Below are 20765 nucleotides of genomic sequence, written 5' to 3'. Positions count from 1 at the left end.
CAGTGTGAGGAGCCAATGACTTGCTATGAAGGATTTGTAGAAGCTTTAGTAGCTTTATGTTTGGTACTTGTCAGAAAGCTTCTCATTTAGGAACATGGATTAAAATTTTTTATGAGCTCAAAGTATTAATTGAAAAGTTAACTTCCCCACTTTGCAGCTGCTAAAAAGGGTACCTAAAACTATGACAAGTTATTATTTCTTCCCTTCCCACCCTACCTTAAGAGCTACATTTATTTAGGTAAGTGTACGTAAAGTGCTTTACATCACTAATGGTTCTAACAAAGAATGTGAGGTTAGACACTTTATAGGGCTTCTACATTTCTTCCCTACTTCATCTGTTTACATGGTTATACAGATTTGTACTTCAGTGTCACAAGGATCTTAAATCTTTAAATCATTTATCCTTAGAGTGCTGTGAAGCAATGAAGTACCCATGCTTTACAAACCAAGGAAGCATGCTTTGTGAACAAGAGACCAAGGCCAAGCTCCTACAAAGTCTTTGCAGAGCAGGATTTCAGGTTTTGCTTGTAAGTTTCTCCTGATCCTGGGTGTTAAAGAAAGTAGGGACAGAACATGGTGAAAAAAAAAAAATCGCCAACCATGATGGAAAGCAGTTTTTATTTAATCTGCTTAAAGAAAACCCAAAGAAAGGTAAAGTTACTCTGGTCTGGGAGAATGGCTTCAAGTAGGACCAAGGTAATCACTATTACTTATTTCTGCTTTCTCCAAAGAAGTCTTCAGAAAAAGGCCTACAAAAACGTAAACACTTTCAAAAGGTCCCATTGCTATTACTTTCCTTTGCTGCAGGTCTATTTTTGTGTTTCAGATCCATTTTGCTGATAATGGGCTTTGTTAATTCCAACTTGTTTTGACTGTTTCTCTAGGCAGGTCAACACCCATGGCAAACACATGCAAGCTTCCAATGTTCTAGAAATATTTTATTATAAAGCACTTCAGACAAACTGATTTAAAAAAAAAGTTCTCATCTGTAAAAGGAAACTATTTTAGAACAACATTCATAAAGAAAATAGACTGTTCTTAAGCATCAACTTCAGTTAGAGCTCTTCTGTAATGAAATCTAAAGACAAAACTGATGGGTCAAGAGCTATTAGTTTTATGCATACTCATAAACAGGGAGCCTAAGATGTTACACAGACATCATGGAGCATCTTACTGTTGATAACGAAATAGGAACATTTGATAGTTAATTCTGGCCTGACAAAGCAGTCCAACATTTAAATATTTTTCAGTCCCAAAAGAGACATACCATTAACAATTCTCATTCAATAATTAAGCCAGCCCTGGGTAAGGGTTCAAGCCACTTCAAAGCATCTAACATGATAAGCTCTTTATTTCATGTACTTCTCCTGTTGATCAGCCAAGATTTTTGCTGAGGATTTGGCATCATAGAAAAGTTCATTTATTTCTTCAATATGCTCTTTCTCGATGCTGTCTTTCCCATTAATCTTGGCAAGCAGGTTAGCTGGGGTCAATAACTGCACAGCATACCTGTGATCAAACAGAGATGGATACATCATTACAATTCCGTGTGAACTGAATATATGTAGGCGTGGGAGATTTGTTAGGAAACACACAGCTCTACCAGCACGTAAAAAGTCTGCAAGACTCTCCAGCACATACATTCTTTAAAGGATGTAAGAGGAGGATTACCACTCTTTTTAACGTCAGCACCGCTAATAGACTGCGTTATTGCAAGTGAGACAAACCTCTCCCATACAAGTGTGAGTTATCCTACAGAGTTCTTAGACCCAATCACACTTAAGAGAAAACCCAACTCTGCTCAACTTACCTTAAGGTTGTCTTGGTACCAATTTCCCCTAAATGGTTTAGAGCTTCTTCACTAATATTAATTCCTTCTGTCTGAGCACGAAGTTTTATGATCTGTTGGGACGAATGAGTAAGTGAGGTACCAGCCCAAACAATTAGTATGCTAAACTACTTAACTTAGTAGCTGGAAACTGTCAGCTCAGAGATGAGACATACTATAAAACAAGATGGTGTGGAGAGTTGTCCTACTGTAACTTACCACTGAACTAGAATCTGTAGAACATTTAAGTCTTAGAATAAGCAAATACGATGTTGAAAAACAATTATCACAAAAGGCAAGTGAAGTAACATCTGGACTACTAACCCTTCATGATAACTGCATGGTTAGCAAAGTATCTCCTAAAGAGCAGAATAAAAGAACTTATACACCAAAACAGAGAAAAGTATGCAGGAAGTAAATGCCAGCTGGAGTCCTGTGGACAGCTACACCAGTTACTAAATTGTACAGTGAATCACTGCTGCTATACAGCAGAGCCCTCCAAAAAGCCCTACAGAAAGCTACGCCCCTTCCTTAGCAGCTCACAACACACTTTTTATTCAATTGACAAGAAGATGATAGTAAAATAAATCAAAAAGTTACTTTCTATGATTCACCTATTCCTACAAGAAGAAAAAAAATCACTAAGAAGAATCTAATCTTTCAGGAACAGTCTCAGGCTCGTACCAGTTTGAAGATCTTTACAAAGTTGGAGAGCAAGATATCACCAATAAGCCTGAGCATATAAAGCTGTAACAAAAGTGGCACAAGTCTCTCGGTAGTCCGTATTACCAGCTGAGTGATAAGGGGCAGACTGGATAATGATGTTGTGTTGTAGTGCTGAGATAACTCGAACTGCAAGCCTCATATAATACAGGTATTTTTCACTTTGGCAGCTTTGTAAACAAGATATCAAGAAGCACTCGTTTAAATTAAGGCCATAAAAATGCGCTAGGGGAGTCAGGGAACAGAGTGGGGGGAAAAAAAAAAAAAAGAGGGGCTTGAAATGGCAGGAAGTTACGCTAAGATATTAATACCGAATATTGGCAATACTGCTGCAAATTGCAATTTCAGATTGAAATTCAGATTTTTGTCTATCTTTTAGATCACCTAAACATCACCTTCCTTTCATTCAAATACTGCTACTTAATTCCTCCCCTGCTAAAAACAAGGTATCTTGAATGCCACATCTTTAACAATGCTTTTTTCAGTAATTTTTTATCAAGCAACTTAGCTACAACTTACTGAAGAATTGGGGCCCAAGCCATTAACCCAGCAAATACATACACAAGCAAGCTGCTATGAAATAGGAAAACAAGTGTTTATCAGGTAAAATACACTAGGAACCAGAAAATCCCAGTTACAACCTCTAACATCTAACAGCAGACACACATGCAAAAGTTTGATTACAACAATACCTGACTAGCATATGCATAAAAGTGAATTTTCTCCCTATTCTGGTCGCACTAAGGTAACTTGTGGGTCTTGCTCTCACAGCAGCGCTACACAATGGGACTTCTACTTTACCAACACAAAGAGAAATATTTTGAACTGGTTTATGAACAAACTTTCAGTAGATACACAGACAATTCTTTTGCTGATAAAACAAATCAATTGTGAAAGGCCAAGGCAGTCTCACACAGAAACATGAGCAGTGAAAACTTCTTTCTAGCATGAAAGAAAAAAGGGAGCAAAAATAAATAAATTTATGAATGTCTTATTTTTACACACATACACACGCACCCCCAAACTATATGTAGTTAGAAACCAAAGTTAAGTGTAGTAGCTCCTCCTCTTCTCCCAAGAGAAGTAATCCAAAAGTCTTAAAAAGAAGGTGAGATTATCCGATTATGGGAACATAAAGTTTGGACTCTATTTTTAGCTTTAGGAAATGCTACTGTAAACACTTGCTTTCCCTCACCCCTGTGGAGGGTGGAAATCACAGCGCTTACCCAGCTCTTCTGAAAGTCAACAGTTCAGAAACTAGCTCTTTAACAGTGTATTATCTGTGTGATAATACAGCACACTAAGCAGGTATTATATATAGCGACCTTAACAAAAAGCAACTCAGAGCTCATACCCCTACTACCCTAACTACACAAAATTCACATACAGTACAGGGAAGTGCAGACAGCAGTCTTTTAACATCTCCAGGCTAAGTAAAAGTCACACTTTAAAATTTGTTTTGTACACAGACATAAAATAATTGTATTATTAAATCATTGGGGTGCTTCTACTGTAATCTATACCATAATGCTTTAAAGTGCCCTCCCAGGCACACAAAAAATCATCCTGAGAATGGCTCACAGCAGCCACATATGAAAAGCTCCTCAAACCAAGTGAAATGAAGCTTTGCCTCTACGTTTATATTCGATAAATGCCTCGGCTTCACCTTGGCACTTATCCAGCAGCAGGAGACTATTATCTTGTGACAACGCTCTCTTCCATTGACACTATCTCTTAAATAATACAAAGAATTGACATGATAAACCGTAATGTCTTTGCATTGTGTCACTTCACAGCATTGAGACGCTAATGAGGGAGGATCTTTGACACAATGCATCATAATGGCACCCAAGCATTATAATCGATACACACAATACATTGGTATGGCCCCACAGGAAAAGTTCCAGGCATTCAGAAGCCTATCTCTGCAACACTTGCTGTGCTTACATTTCCAAACTTGACCAGGAGCATGAAAAACCTCTCCGCTTCAGGCGACAGACCTAGGGGGTTACAGCTACAGTACAGGGCACAGAGGCAAACCCACAGTGGATGAAGCTGCGTTCCTCAGTCCCTCTCTTCCATGAAGGAACAGCCTGACGTCTGGGACCAAAGGTCCCAAGATGTGACACTTCATCTCATAGCAACTGGAAAAGCACTACCTGCTGGAACCTGCAAACTCTACGGGAAGCACATCTGTGCAAGAGATAAGCTCATCTAACAATTCATTGCTATTTCATGCAAGTGAGATGTCACTTTCAGCTCTAGATATGCTTACCAATACAACTCAGAGGGTGGGAATCAGGGAAATTGCATGCACATTTTAACCAGCTTACTGTAAATGGTTACCAAAGCAGCATGCATTTAGGAAGTGGTTAGCTTTCTGGCACAAACCCTGGTTACCACAAACAGCTCTATAGTAACAGAATATGCAGAAACACAGTAGTCAACCCGATAGACTAGAACTCTGGGGACTTTTTACAAGTTCTCTTAAAATGCTGTGCATACCTGCTTCATTTCTTGGGGTGTATACAACATGGTTCGGATAATCATTACTCTGTCCAGCAGGTCCAGCGGTATTCCATGAGGAGACACTACATCCTCTGTGCCTCTAAAGAGAAACCAAACAGAAAAGAGATCGAATACTATTCTGAGTTCTGTACATTAATTTGATTAAAATCAATAGTAAGTGACTACCCATCTACTACTCTACAATTCTTGTGTCTTCCTGCAGAGACACACTCCCCAAACAGAGACAGGAAAAATTGTAGTCTGAAGTTCATACTGGACAGCTCAAAGGAAACAAATACTATTTCTGGAGCTTTTAATATGCCACTCAAAAACAGATAAGAGGTGGTGCCTGTCTGCATTGTATCTTCCAATAGTCTTAACTAATATTCCAAGGCAATTTCTACCAAGGAACAAATCATTCCTATTATGTTGTTTAGCAGTATCAGTAGATATTATATACACTACCATCCATTTGGAGAACATCCCCTCTTGCTGAGCAAGCCTTTACTCTGTTCAATCCTTCTCCCAGTCCCTCCAGCGAATACTGGAGTGGTTCACATTCCATGCTTGCAACTCAGCAAATTGAGAAGTGGAGGTCTGCGCATGAAGGACAGAGCAGGATCCCCCCAACCATTTTATTTGTTTGACATGTAACACCCAACAGCAAAGGCTGCAGACACATCTACTTTTGGCTTTCCAAGATGACCATGATTTGCTGTGAAATCAAGAGTGAAGATATCCAGATTTCATGAGATCTACAGAGACTGCAGGTAAAAGCAGTAAAGCGGTGGTAGAGCACTACGTTTCTGAGTTTAGTGCTAGTATTTAAACACTGCAGCTTTGGCCATGGCTCTCCTTGGCAAAAGAATCAAAATGCCCTGCAATCATCCGCTGTACTCTTGAGCAGATGGCGTCCTCTCCTCTGAAATGATTCCTTCTCTACGAGGTTACAGAATCAACTATACTGTCTATACAATTAGTATTCCTGCCTCCCAACCCCTTTAAGGGCTGTCAGCAGGCAAATCAGAGCATCACTAACTACTTGAGAGAGCAGTATACAGTTAAGAGCTTGCTTTTAAGGACTTAATTTAGCAATATTGGATCCAACTGTTACATGGAAAACTTCCTTTCTTAAATCACAGTTTTCAGATAACAAGATCTGCAGTGAATCCATGCTGAAAGATCTCCGTTTGCTCTACTTTTACAAGACAAGCCTTTTTATGCCTTTGCAAAGAGAGCATTGCAATGTCCACCTTGAACATTTTTGAACGGCTTATCACCTTCACTTCCAAGCAATGCAAACAGAGAAAGATTAATACCAGATGAGCCACTAAGAGGGAAAGAAATGGCTGGTTACACAGCTGAATTAAATCAATTTGAAGAGTAGCAATCATTGCTAATGACAGCTTGTTTAGACATAATTAGACCTAGACCACAAATTAGCAGTAGAACTTAAGAAAGAATGTGAAAGAGGAGAGCATTTTTACTGAACATGCGAAGAATGCATTGTGTGGGTGCAAAATACTGTAGTGGAGGCACAAACTTGATTGGAGATTAAAAACAAGTTAGTTGGCAAGACTGAAGAGTAACAGAAAGCCAGACCAACACAGCAGGAAAGAATGAAGAGTAGGGAGAGGCTGAATTGTAACATGGTTTAATAGTAAGAACAGTAAATTTAAGTCTGATGCAACGAGGAGAGCAAACAGCAAAATAATCCAGAAGAAGCAGGAAACTATGACATTAGAGGTTTGTAGTTCTTGTGTTTTCAATGTCCCTAATGTGCAAGCATCAGATGTGTAGAGGCATCCAATGAAAAAGGTAATTGTTATAGATCACCCAGGAAGTAAGACAATGCAGAAGCTGTTACGAGAGGGGTGTATCAGTGGAGGTAAAAGGAGTAATTCCATCCTGCTTTAACTCAGTCGGCTCGGCATTAAGTGCTTGTCCCCTCCGGAAGCTCACATGTAGTTCTTGAGCTCTGATGCAGTTTGCAACCCATGTGTGGGATTATCACAGATGTCAAGAGACAAAAGCCTTCAAAATTGTCATTCTACTGCTTCAGCTAATTCCAAGATTTATGGACCAATGACAACCAGAAAATTCAAGTTTAGACATCATACCTGATAACACAGTTTCCTCGATTGGAAGCAAAGATGACTATGGGTGAAATGGAAGATTCCAGTGCTCGGTGCAGGTATGTGAAACATTCAATATCCAGCATGTGCACCTCATCTACAAAGAGTACACCTGGGACTAGCTCTGCGATGCCTTGATCAATGTATTTATTTACCACTTTATTTATCTCTCCTCGAAGTTTGTCTGAGAACAAAAGGAAACTGTTAGTTGTTGTACTGCTAGTGAACTATAGGTCTGTATGAAAGGCTTAAGGCAAGTAAAACGGTCCTTTTATTTTTTCATGCTTTGGTATCTTACTGCCACAAGGAAAATCTGTGACACTAAAAATTCTCTGGCATTCAGTCCTGTAACAGGGAGACATCTGTGCAACAAAATATTTCTAAACTGAACTTCTCACACTTCACTGGGGTAGTCTGTCCCCTCACATGGCTTATGAAAACCTATTATTTTTGTGGCTTTGGGGAGTTTGGTGGTGATGGCAGTCAGTCAAACTTCAGCTTAAACCATGAAATAAAGTTTCCAAGTATGGCTGAAAAGAACATAACTGAAAAAATAAAATATTGCTACTGTATTTCAGCAAAGATGTTGTTTAACGAAAAAAAACATAGGGCTATATAAATTCCTGTGAACATATGGATCTCAAAGCTATTCAAGATGTTACATCAATAAATCTGACATTAGAATAAGCAACATGACCTCTGGAACAGATGAAATACTTCAAAAGACCGCCATTCAAGTTAGGTATTGAAACAGTCTTTGATCTACATTTAGATAGTCACTTACTGAAACATTTCTTTCAAAGCAAAAAGGAGAACAGATCTTTCTGTAGATATTTTTTTCTCCAATGATCTGTAGGTAGGAAGAGTAGCACTGCACTTCTGAGCATCAAGTCAATAGACAGCTGCTACAGACGTGTCTAAACCAAACCAAAGTTAAGAGTCTTTGGAAGCCATTTTTCTGCCCCACAGAAATTCAATATGTTTGCCTCACATAAGAATGCACGTTAATAACGTTTTTTAGATTTTGTTGTTGCTTTGCAGTTTTGCTCTTTGTCAAAACTGTGAGCCTTGCACTCTCTTGCAGGTATGTTTTGAGAAGGGGGATGGCACTAGCATTCTGACCTCTCTCTCTCCAGAAAGACTGGTATATATTTTATCACCGTATGTGTGAACCAATACCATTGTATTCTTTCCAGCCGTTGCAATTCTAGCAGCTATATCACTACTTTTCAAAATCTGAGTACTTATGAATAAATACCACACAGGCATTCACAGAGATGCTGTGTTAGTAACCCCATTTTTAATCATTTTCTAACTGGCAAACATATAGGTTATGTTGATCTAAAACCACTGTGCAGGATTCATACCAGTAATTTCGGTTTTCTTAGGCTTCATCAATTGTCCCATCATAGAAAGGATGTCTTGTCCACCCTAGGAAAATAAAGTTACAGATCAGCTATGAGGTCTCATAGTCAACACATACCTAGAGAATTTTATAAATCAGAAATTGGTTAAAGAAGTTGTTTCTTGCAGTTAACTTGATACTTTATATCAGCAGTGGTGGATAATCTGTCAAAGGTTAGGTCACTTCACCGCAGCAGTATTCTAAACATAACTATTTAGATACCTCCTCACCCCTTCTTTAGCCTTGTCATTTGGAGAACATAAAAACCCCCAAGGAGATACCCTCTTTTAAAAACACTGGCACGGAGAAGGACTGAAATTGTCCGGGAACAGAGACTTGGATTGCCTGCATGCACGGTAGGTGTTCAACCTGTCAACACAGGAACAATTATTCTGACTTTTGAATAGCATGATTTTTATCAGATAAATGATTTTGTTGGAAAAAAGGATGTTTACTTTGAAATTGAGTAGTTAAGGGATCGTAGTATCATACTGTAGGGATGCCAGCCTTTAAACAAAGATATTGTTAGTGGCTTTTGTCTATGACATACATGGAATCCCCTCAATACCGAGTTTATGTTAAGATACAGTGAGGAGCAATTTGCCTATTTCCCATTTTTTTGCTGCAGTATGTTCAGAGCTCTATGAAAGTCACAAGAAGTTTAACAAGAGGTCATGAAACATTTCTGAAGCAAGCAGGGCCATCAACAGAATCCACAGCAGTCAAAACACTTTCACCTCTTATGATAGTGCTTGCAGGTTCCATTTCATGGCCACAAAACCATAAACACAGAACAGAATATATTAATCCGCATTCAGAACTTTCAATAAATAGAATGATGCAGATCTAGCTGCTGCTACTTCACATCTGTAGACAACTTTCCTTCTGCAGAGAAAGTAATAATCTCTTTTCCTGGTCAAGAGGAGCAGCCCACACTGCTCTTTTTCTGCAAGGGATGGAGCAAAGAAGAGAGCTAGGTCTAGACCATGTATATACTGTGAAGGTAACAGATCCCAAATATCCTTGTGGAAGCTCTGGCTATAAGGCTGTTCTCTGAAGTGTTAGGAAATGTACTCTGCCAAATATTCCATGACCAGATGCACGAATCCTAATCTAGCAACTGCTTCTTTAAACTGTACAGCAGGGCCATGGAGGCAGTCAACTGCAGCATGACCTCCCTGAAGAGAGGAGAGGTAGACCAGCCTTCAAGATGTAACACCTACTCCTTTTCCTATAGTGGAATCTTTGGGGGTGATCTAGGACAGCTCAGCTTGCCACGTCTCCTTAATTACTGCAGTAACCACCACATCTATGTCAAATGATTTTTCTGTAAAGACTTCATCTGTGGAGTCAGATACCTGAGGTCGAGCATTGGCCACATCCAAGTCATGCAGGGTGACATCCTGAATAATTTCCTTTTTCTTGTGCACATCACCCTTTGGCAAGGGAACATACTCTTCAGCTTCAAGGTCAAATTCCGTAGCATAGATATCACACCTGCCTTGCCTCTGAGGAAAAGCAGAGAAACCCAGGTATAGAATTAGTTTCAGTGCCAAAACCTTGAGTGACACCAACTTGATAAAGGGCTTAGTTCACAATTCCAGTCCTGACAAGCTTCAGCTGACAACTCAGACATCCCACTCCCTGCTTAGCAACAGGCATGGCATACCCTATCTACTGATCAAAGCTCAAAAACTCTGTTGAAAAACACCTGATATTTTCAGTAGTAAGAATATTCCACTCCTCTCTCCCCTTCTTTTAACCGTATGCAATTCTTGCTAAGGACAAATCCAGCAGATTAACTAAAGATTGCGAGAACTGTTCAAGACTGCTTTGTAGGTGGGTGATTTATTATATGATAGAAAATATTATGCTCATCCATTAAACAGCAAGTATCGCTATACACTACTTTCTAAATCAGATATGAAAAGAATGCTAACTAATGCAGTATTCCCTTCTACATGTATATATCTTGTGGAGAAAATACCAGAGCGATAAAAGAAAGATTAAATACACTGCACGTGTCAGCCTGAAAATGACTAAAGTTGCTTGGTTTTTCCCCCTTCCCTTAAAGATGTCTTGATCTTACAGAAAAGAAAACTCATCCAGACAGCATCAGTGATAGCTTCCTTGCCAGATGACCTTAATTGTGAGCCAGATCACCATGTTCTTTCAGTGCAAGAGAGAATTTTCTCTCAAGATAAGGAAAACACTGGGCTCTCTTTAAAACTTCCATGTAACCATTTCATGTCAGTTAAGGTTAATAAATCGGAGAGCCTTCTGACAAAGGCAGAGAAAGGTCTGCAAGAATACATGCACCTGCATAAAAGTGCAGAACTTTTACCTTGACGGCTCCACTGTTTGCTTCAATATAAATAACATCGCCAGTTTCCACTCGCTCCTTCTGCAAGCTTTCAAATATGCTTGGGTCCAGCTGGAGGCAAGCAAACATTATAGTGGTCAAAACAGTTCCATTTTGTTATGGTAATCAAGGAAAAGAAGTTTCATCTAAAGCTCACTCCCACCAGACAAAATTAAACTCCAACTCCCCCCAACAGTACCTCTAGGATTTTATAAAGCTGTAACACCTGGAGTAGTGATAGAGAATAAATTTGGAAGAAGATGCACCCAACTCTCTTACCAAAAATATCTGCTGTCTGAAATGACGGTAAGTGCCAGAAACGTTATGATACCAGTTACTAACGCAGGATACGCCTTTGTGTAATGTGACAACATATTTATACCTAGGAAGCAGCAATTCTCTTCCTTTCTAGCAAAAATTCTATAAAAAATCTGGCTATAGCATTGAATTATGCTACTTGATTTCTTGAGTCTTTATCCTCTGTGCAGCTATGTGAGGAAGAGTGGACGTGGAATATGCTAGATGCTTTTGTTTCTCTCAGTACATGTTTATCCACTTTTGCTCTGCGTTTTCTTATTTTCAGGGTGAACAAATGCAAGACGATACTTAACAACAGAGACAGTTTTTCTGCTCTCTTGTACTCTGACAGGGGAATTGAACAACATGGACAGAGACTTGTACAAGAAAACAAAGGGAAGGTGGGTCTGAGCTGGCAAACTACCAGCTCAATTTCCAGTTCTCTATCAAATATTCACTAGAGCGTATCTCCCCATGTAGAAAGACAAGATGTGACACAAAGAACCATTTATACTAAGGTAAGCAAGATTCCCCAAAACCATCCTCAAAAATTCAGTTGAGAGTCAGGAAAACAAAAATAAACAAGACCTTTCTCATATGTTTGTTACCATCAACATGAATTTATAGCCAGGGTCAGAGTGAGCGTATCACGGATGACACAGATCATAGTTCAGATTCCCAACTCAGCCCATTTTTCTGTGGTATTAGTAATGCTGCAAAATTGCACCAGGGTCTCTTCCTGCCTAAACTCGCCTTTAACTCGTTGAAGATACAAGTGTGTGCTGCCACAAAGAAAAGTAACAGGAGCCCCTGAGCAGCGGGGATATCTCTAATTTCAATTAGTAGGAAACAAGACTAATAGCTCAATATTCTACATAAAGCAGAGAAACATCAGGAGTAGGATAAAGATATCCAGCAAAAGAAAACAGCCTCCTGGCGTCTCCATCTACAGAGATGGGGACCAAGAGCTTGAAATGGAAATAAGAAGTGCAAAATATAGAAGATGCAGACCCAAAATACTTAAGAAGACTTTTGAGACTACCATACATACCTTCAGCTGTTTGGTTCCCTTTGCAGTTTTGAGTCCTATAATTACATGGCTGATGGTTTTGCCATAGCCCCCCATAGGGTTTTCAGTCTCACATGGAGTTAGTTCTGTAACTTCTCCTTCATAAACCTCCTTGGTCTCTTTAATCCTCAACCCTGCAAGAAATTGTTTAGAATAGCTTCAATATATGAATCAATGGCTGTATACACTCAGGAGCCTGCTGCATTACTGCCAACAGAATGTAACATAGTATGAGGCTACATTACATTTACTGGTAATTTTTTACCTTTAACAATGGAAAGATTAATTATTGTTCTTCAATATTAAATGAGAATATTCACCCTGTGTCATCAGGATGAAAGTTCAGCCCAAGTTTTGATCTGCAAAGCAGTTTAGTAAACTCTTAAGAAATTATTTTCTTCCAATCATTATTACTAGTTCTTGAAGCAAATATCAGTATCTTCTCTCTTTTCACCCCCCCAAGAGTGGATTTGTTTGATCTGTTCCCCTACACTGAAGTCAGAGAAACACAACATCTTCTGAAACGAGTGGCACTAATATAACAGAGTTTTACATTATTTTTGGACCATCAGAAAACTCCTGCAAAGCAAAGCAAAAGACAGGAGAAAAAAGTAGCTTCATAAAAAACTTTACGTTTTAGCAGCTGAGCTAAAAATAACATAAATTGATTAACAGGTACTGTGTTAGAACCTCGTAAGATTGAGAAAAGGTTAATATATCATTTTAAATATTTTTCACGTTAATAGCAAAAGGAGAGCTAGATAAAATTCAGCAAAAACTGCTATAATGCAAATTTAAAACTATTTCAAAATAGCTGACAATGACATCCTTCATTTTCAGACAGCCGAGCAATCATCATAGTATCTGGGTATCTTCTATTCTAGTCAGAACCATTGTAATTAACTAAAGTTACTTTAAATTGATGAATAATACAGGGCTGAAGAGTTTTACAGTTAAGACTGTTCCAAAGAAAAAACACTATCATCACCACCACCACTACAATTATGCATACATTCTAACTACATAAAAGTTCAAAGAACCCACATCTGAAGAGACTCTATAAAGTATTTTATGAGACACACATGCCATACCAAAAATAATGAATGGGCTGTAACAAGATATAAGGAAGTCATCCTGCCCAGTCTGAGGCTATTAGGACTTTATAAAACTTTCCTTGTTCCATAACTTTTCATTTAGCTTTGAAATAGATCAGACACTTCACCAGTAACCTTGAGCTGCTGATAGGGGAATATAGAACTGACAAACACGAGTCTGTCTCCCCCTACTGGGCCCAAATTAAGACTAGGATCTGAAATGCGAGAAACAGGTTAACGGCGGATAGCATGGCAACTTCTTGGTAAAAAATGTTTCCTTTCTTTTATTTAGCACCAAATAAAAAGTTCTATGGAAAGTTAATTTCAGTAGTTTTTAAAATTTTTTTTCAGGTATGTCAAAACATCAGACAAAAAATTAATGAACCTTTGAGTTACAAAACTGACCTCATCACATAGGCTACACGTGCAAGGAATGTGAAGCAATATGGGGATCTGTAAAGTAAAACTGCTGGTGCTGAAAACTGGACATTCACAGGTTTCTTTTTCCTTTTTGTTCTGCTTTTAAACTTCCAGCACAATCTCTATTCTGCTCTGAAAAACTGGAAGCCCATGTGTGTTTGGGATATATTTTTCTATGCTGCTAAAGCCCGTCTTCCTGTTTCATTTAATCTGAAAAGAATTCATTTCACATGCTCAGACTGTTCCACAACACAAACCAAACATGAGTCAGCAAGGACAACCTAGAGATCTGGTTCAAAAGCATCCCTCTAATGTGCTCACATAGATATGTCTATAGAAATATTTACAGGCAAGCATGACCTGAACAAAAGTAATTGATGCTTTGAGATTGCTGCTGATTATCCTTTGTTTTCAAATGAATTTGCATGTATCAACTACAAATTTCATTCTCAAAAGAGTTCTTAAACTGAGGTATCTCCTACTTACAAATCAGATGAGAGTCCAAGAAGGCAATAGTGGGCGATTTCATTTTTTGGTTCAACAGAGTTAAATATGGAGTTAAATAGCACTTGTTTGATTTACCAGCAGATACCATTTGGAGACTCAGGGAACAGATACGCTATTTAAGTGGCGATTCCAGCAGTTATTTTTTACTGCAACTGAGCTCTAACATTAGCTACTGTCATACTTGCCAGCTGCTAATAAGCTCTATACAGGAGTAATTTCTCTCAAGTGAATTTTTTTAACCTGTACAATTCCATTTTCTCATCTCCCACTCCATCCCCTTCTGTTTCTTTTTATAAACTCTCTACTACATCCCAAACAGCACTTGGACATGAGACTATGTCAAGTCTGTTATTAAAAGAATCTCAACAATAATACAAGTTCTGTAAACTCAGAAACACACGTTTCCTTATACAGTGATGGGTCCAAACCAGTCAGATTCTGCTGTTTCCAAGAAGAAGAAAAAAAAAAAAAAAAAAAAGGTTAAACATTCACGTTAATATCTCTGATTATTTTTATAAATTGAGGTGGCTAAACCCCCTGAAAGTAAAATGCAAAATATGAGCAACAGATGATGTACACAGAACCTCCTAGCAAGGAATCATATGAAAAACCAAAAAACCTAAATGAATACTTTAGGTATTGATTGAAATGTGAGCTGAAGCTTCTTTTGCACCCAGTCACAGCTGATACTGCGCTGTGCATACAAAATCATTTTTTAAGAAATGCACTCTTGTAAATTATTTGTTTACCAGGTAGGGAAGCTAAAACATACCTGAGATTTAAACACAATTAGTAAGTGTTCCATTAAGAGAAACTGTGGTTACCAGTCCTTTAAAATATTTCAGTTGGGTTTTTTTATGCTGATAAAAATATTCAATAAAGGCTGTGTTATGGAAATGTGACATGGAATTCAACAGAAAGGAATAAAACAAGTTCCATCTTTCATTAACATTAATATTTGTTTAGAAGTGTCTCTGTATTGACATTCAGGGAATGCAGGGAACTAACAATGTAGCTGGCTGTTAAACCTCAGAGAGTTAAAATACTGCTATCTCTAGAAATGACAACACGGATGGCATAAGTTTCATCCGTTGGTTCAGGTTTCCAAATCTCTGACAGGGAACTTCATCACATCAAGGAAATTTTGCAGACTATTGAGTCTCTGGCTTCCCTCCCCCAGGTCCTGCCAGTTTCATGGTAACTAGAAGACCAGGGACTACTTAGAGCTGCCTTCTTACAAAAGTCAATGGAATACTTTTGTTTCATTGCAAAACTGAGAGACTTCTTCCTCACTGCCATGAAATACTTAAATGAAGTCCAAAGGAAAACATGGTACAGAAACCAGGAAAATTAACTGTTAATACGTCAATACCAAAATCAGCTAGGCTATCTTTAGCCAATCCTCATACAAACAAGGGCCACTTCTAACTGCATTTATCAGTTGTCAGCAGCAATCACCTAAGAGATTTTAGATACTCATTGAGGTAATGCTGCAAACTTAACCAACTTCCATCAAGCTTGCAAAAGCACTCTAAAACTGAGGAAGACATTAAGTTAAGACATTATTTGTTTTGTTAGCAGGGAACTTTCTTTGTGCTCACTGTAATACCAAGTCAGGCTAACACTGCACTTGGGAGTCCCTGACTATGATTGTTCACTTAGTAGGGTGAAATCACTAAAATAAAAACAGGCAAGAGCATTTTTCCATCTACAAGTATTTCTGCTAACGTAAGAAACTAAAAATATTTTTTCTTTTAGCTTTATTCAGTCAGAGGCAAAACCAGATGAACCTAGAGGATGAGAGGAGAATCTGGGGAAGTAGAATAAACTGTAATACAGCAATTAAACTGTGGTTTATAAACAGAAAACCTGACTCCACTAACTGTGGAAGAGATTCACTAAATTAACATCAGTACTGAAAGAAAGAACATACCATTATCTGAAAAACCACCATGGCCACTGAAAAGTTTTTCCTTTTTAGATGACTGAGAAAACCCAAAATAAGTATCATGCAAACACTTAATTATTCTGTTTTTCTAGAGCTTACCAATTGCACGTCGGAAGTTTTCCATTAGAACTTCTGTTTTCTTGATCTCAGTAGAATAGACCTCACTTCCAACCATAGGACAAAAGGGAACTTTACTTCCCAGTTCCTGAGCAATAGCTAAAGCCAAAGCAGTCTTTAAAAAAAACAAACACAAAACCAACATGTTAATTTTTGTGAGAATTAACAAAGGATTCTTTCTGCACAGATGTAACTTTCCTCATCATATTACCTTCCACATTATCAACTATCAATTTAAGATTAAAAATGTTCTACCTGACATGTATTTCTCCATACAACCCTCCTCCTCCCAAACAAGTTAGGTGCACATAAAGTGACTTTTTTCAAAGACTAATAAAACATCTCTAAGGAACAATACTGGGATTTTGAATTTGACATCGAATACAAATGCAAAAAAACTTAAATATCACTGGAAAAAATAAACAAAGCAAAAAATATTTGGGCTTTTAATATAAAATTAACTTCTAAGACTCTTCTGCAGAGACCATATTACCTATTTGTTTGGTAACCTACAACAGGTGACTTCACATTAACGGTGCCTGAACACAACACCGGATTTTTGCCATGTTGATGACATGGCAAAAATCAAAATATAAAGCAGGAAGCCATCAATACATTGATTTTAAAAAAATTCCAGTAATTAAAACATTGCATAACTATTACCCTAAGCCGTTTTTTATAACAAATTACATTAGATACAGGAATAATTTCTTTCGTATAAAAGAAAAATAATAATACCTTGCCAGTTCCAGGAGGTCCAGCCAACAGCACAGCTCTGCCAGCCATTTTCTTGCTTTTGATTAGTTCCACTATAACCCCACAAGCCTGTAAGTTAAGTAAGTCTTTATACCAGTAACACAAGTATTTCTCTAATATCTTCTCTTCCAATATTACTAAAAGTGTTTAGAAATATTAGGTTTTGTGAGTCCGCTAAAAATAAAGAGGATTTCAGTTTCATGCACACAAAAAGGGAGGCAAGTTCAGAAAAACCTACTTCCTACAATCATTTTATCTCACACAGACACTAAAAAACAGAAAAAAAAATCACAGATGACGAAACTCAACCTAAGAGCACAGACTCCTTTCCCCCTCCGGGAGTTGCATGCATATATAATGGTTTCAAAATACGGCAGGAGATGCACCTTTGGCTTTCTGAAGGGCAGAGCAGCTAAAGCACCTGCCCAGGCCAAACGCCGGACTGAAACAGAAGCTTCAACCCCTACTTGCACCAACTCTCTTCACTTTTGGTAGGTTTCATTGCTTTTTATACCTCGATTTCTACGTCTAAAACGCGGGAGGCAGCCACCAGCCCTTGCCGCCAGCTAATGCGGAAAAGTAGTGGCATAAGGAACAGCCTCGATCCCCATCGCTTCTCACGCAGCAGAGGAATACACGGAGGATCCGAGACGAAGACTTTCACCCACTATCGGGACTTCTAAGAACACCCAGCACAGACCGGGGCCCCTGAGACTGCCACCTCGAGCCGGGTGGGGGCTGCTGGGCCCCACGGGGGCCCTGGCCAGGCCCCGCCGCCCCCCTCGCTCACCTCCCGCGCATTCTCCTGCCCCACGAGCCCGGCCCCCGCCGGCTTAGCGGTGCCGCTCTCATCCAGCCCCAGCCCCTTGACATGGCTGTGAGCAGCAATGCGCTGCGTCTTCGAGGTGCTCTTCACCTCCTCGATCTTCATAGCGGAGCAGCACCGTACCCAAACGCCCACACTCGCCACACGCGGCCCGCGCGTTACCAAGGCTCCCGGCGCGCGGCCGCCCCCGCCCGCCCCGCCGCGCCATTGGTCCTTGTGGCGGCGCTCTCGGTATTCATTGGGCGCGGTGCATGCCCGTCACTGGCAGGGAGTGCATTTCTTTAGGGTCCGTCCACCTGTTTCCGTGTGCGGCGTCTTCAGCGAGTCCGGCTGGGTGCGAGCGCTGCGGCGGCATTGGGCCGGGGGGGGGGGAGGAGGAGGAGGAAGAGGCTCCGGCCGTGCCCGGCCTGAGCGGGCTCCCTGTGGGGAAGCAAACGCAGGCCCTCGGTGGGGGCGCGGGGAGCAGCTAGTTTTTGCTCGGCAGTTTCTTGGCCTCACGTCTACATGAACACCTTCTGCCTTCATTGGACCTGACTGGCGCTGGAGCCAGCGCCTCCCACCGCGGCGGGGCAGGGTGAGCCCCGAGTGTCCCCTGGCTCGGCTCGGTGGTGGGCGCTGCCCACGGACGGTGGGCCAGGGCCTTTCTGGAAAACTCTGCTGGGTTTAGCTTACAAAAGTAAGCTGAGGCTTTTCAAGGGCACCTTCTGAATTCTTGTCAAAGACCAAGTAAGGCCAATCTCTTACCTGCTTGGTGTTGATCACTAACTTCTATCTTTCACTGTAACTACAAAATAATTCTATCCCATGTGCCCAAAACCTTTATGTAAGCACCTGAGGCTTTGACATATGCTGTATGTATGTAGCGTGTATGTTTCTCCTGAGCTTTGACCTATGGAAATGAGGAAAAATCCTCCACCTCCTCAGCAGGTAGTTTCGTGGCCTCACAGCCTTTACCCAACACTTCCTCAGGCCTGTGGCACTACAGCTTTCAGGGTCCTACAGCCTCTAACTGTGGGGCAGCTGTAGTTCTGCTGCACCTTCTATGTAGTGCTTAAAATGGAGGTCACTCACACTAAAAGCTTAGGTGAGATCTGGGAACCTACAGTTCCACTGGCTTCTTGTTTGTAGATATTGGGATCTGTCCTCCCTAAAAGAGGGGACTCTCTTCCTATGGATATATAGTGTTTTCTGTGTTTGCTCATGAAACTATAGCTGTGTGCAATGTTCAATGCCAATGGATTAACATGGTATGATGCAGGGATGGTGCCATCTCTGCTTTCCCGTGTGCTGCCAGGGAGAATTGCAACGGCAGTCCTGTGGTGGTGCAGGCAAGGAGAGCGGCTTTTAGGAAGGCTGGGAATTACGGTTCAATTTTCAGAAGCCCGGTGAACAATATATATGCTATTCATTCCCTTTTTGTCTGAGAGCTTCCATTAGTTTTGTCATAAATGTCATTCAGCAAAGAAAAGGCTTTGCTATTTGTTGCTTCCTTTTTCCATTCATTATTCTGTCAGTTTACATAATTAGTTTAAAATTGTAATTATAATTGCACACATATGTAGTTCAACACCTTTGTAAGGGTGTGCTATTATACAACTGTTTAAGAATTTTTTAATCTAACGAATATGAGCTCTCCTTTAAATAATTAAAGTGTGTATACTGTTGGACTCTATACATCCTCTCAGGGTCATATTAGTCACAGAATACAAATGTCTAATGCGTACTGAAGTGCAGACTTTTTTCTTTGTAAAAGAGCAAATATACAACTCTGATTTCTCTAGTGCATTAAACTGCCGCAAGTGCTGTGGGTAAGTGGTCAGAGTTCAAATTTCTGCCAGTTCTGGCAGAATAATTAGTAAAGTCTTCTAAGAGCTCTGAAAGCAGTGATACTGTTAACAAGAGGTCCAGGCTAGGTATGGCTCTCCTTTTAAGAAGAGCTGGCAATAGGTGAAATACATGGTAATTTGTTAACTTAGACTGAAATCTGTCCGTGTTATCTTGTTTGATATCGCAGCTAGGCCTATTTTTGAGTTCATGGCATTTCAAAGACTATTTAATAATGTTTGCTTATTTCTTTTTGGTGAAATTCAATATATAGGAATGTAGATGGCAGGAACTGAGAATTGCTGTTAATCTTCATTATAACTAGGAGGAAGGATAGAAATATTACATGTATGTGAAAATCAGATATGCTAATAAGTTTCTTTAACTTTAGAAATACAAATTCAATTATATAATTTTCCTGATGAAAGGTAGTAGGAAGCGTTGTTTGTCTACAACAATACGATGCCTCAAGTATTGGAGCAGAGCCAAAAACTTTAGTCTGCTGGTGACCGTTGCTGTTCAGTAAATAAAATCTACTGCCATGATGAAAGTAAAATTCTAGTATTGACCTGCAGAAAATATTATGAAAATTATTTGGGTTTGTATTTGCAGTGGGAGAGGATATTTCAATATAAAAAAGAACCAGTAAATAATTTTTGCTTGATAGATGTGAAGCTGGCTTCTCCCTCTTATTTGCTCAAGTTAGTATTAATTAACAGGGCTTACAATCATCCATAAGCTATGCATGGTTTGGCATAGCTCATTGTATTGATTGCTTTACTCATTCCATATGTTCTTTGAGCATCATACTGAAATTGCAGTTAAAGAGTGAGAGAAGAGTACATTTGGGTGAAGGAAAATAAACAATAATCCTTTAGACCACACAGGATTAATTGTTTATTCCCCAGAAAGAGGAGAGTACAAGTGGAACTACTGGAAAGTTTAG

The 20765-nt window shown here is 39.5% G+C and overlaps 1 protein-coding gene across 1 annotated transcript; it reads right to left on the bottom strand.

The window, feature by feature from the left end:
* Positions 1–917: 917 nt before the first annotated feature.
* Positions 918–18185, bottom strand: RUVBL1 (RuvB like AAA ATPase 1). Its single transcript, XM_037385795.1, has 11 exons — positions 17960–18185; positions 17152–17238; positions 16396–16528; positions 12310–12461; positions 10944–11033; positions 9958–10107; positions 8562–8625; positions 7180–7378; positions 5057–5159; positions 1811–1902; positions 918–1509 (listed from the first exon to the last, which is right to left on the bottom strand). Exons 1-11 carry the CDS (start codon positions 18098–18100, stop codon positions 1350–1352), a joined length of 1371 nt encoding a protein of 456 aa, XP_037241692.1. The 5' UTR covers positions 18101–18185; the 3' UTR covers positions 918–1349.
* Positions 18186–20765: the final 2580 nt, after the last annotated feature.

This window comes from Falco rusticolus, chromosome 4, assembly GCF_015220075.1.
Source record: "Falco rusticolus isolate bFalRus1 chromosome 4, bFalRus1.pri, whole genome shotgun sequence".
Taxonomy (NCBI): domain Eukaryota; kingdom Metazoa; phylum Chordata; class Aves; order Falconiformes; family Falconidae; genus Falco; species Falco rusticolus.
This window is presented reverse-complemented; position numbering and strand designations above follow the sequence as displayed.

Coding starts and splice junctions, on each gene's coding strand:
- RUVBL1 (XM_037385795.1), bottom strand. CDS start 18,100: ATGAAGATCGAGGAGGTGAAGAGCACCTCGAAGACGCAGCGCATTGCT. Junction 12,462..16,395: donor AAACTTCCGACGTGCAATTG/GTAAGCTCTAGA, acceptor AATTTCTTGCAG/GGTTGAGGATTAAAGAGACC. Junction 8,626..9,957: donor TGGCCAATGCTCGACCTCAG/GTATCTGACTCC, acceptor TTATTTTCCTAG/GGTGGACAAGACATCCTTTC.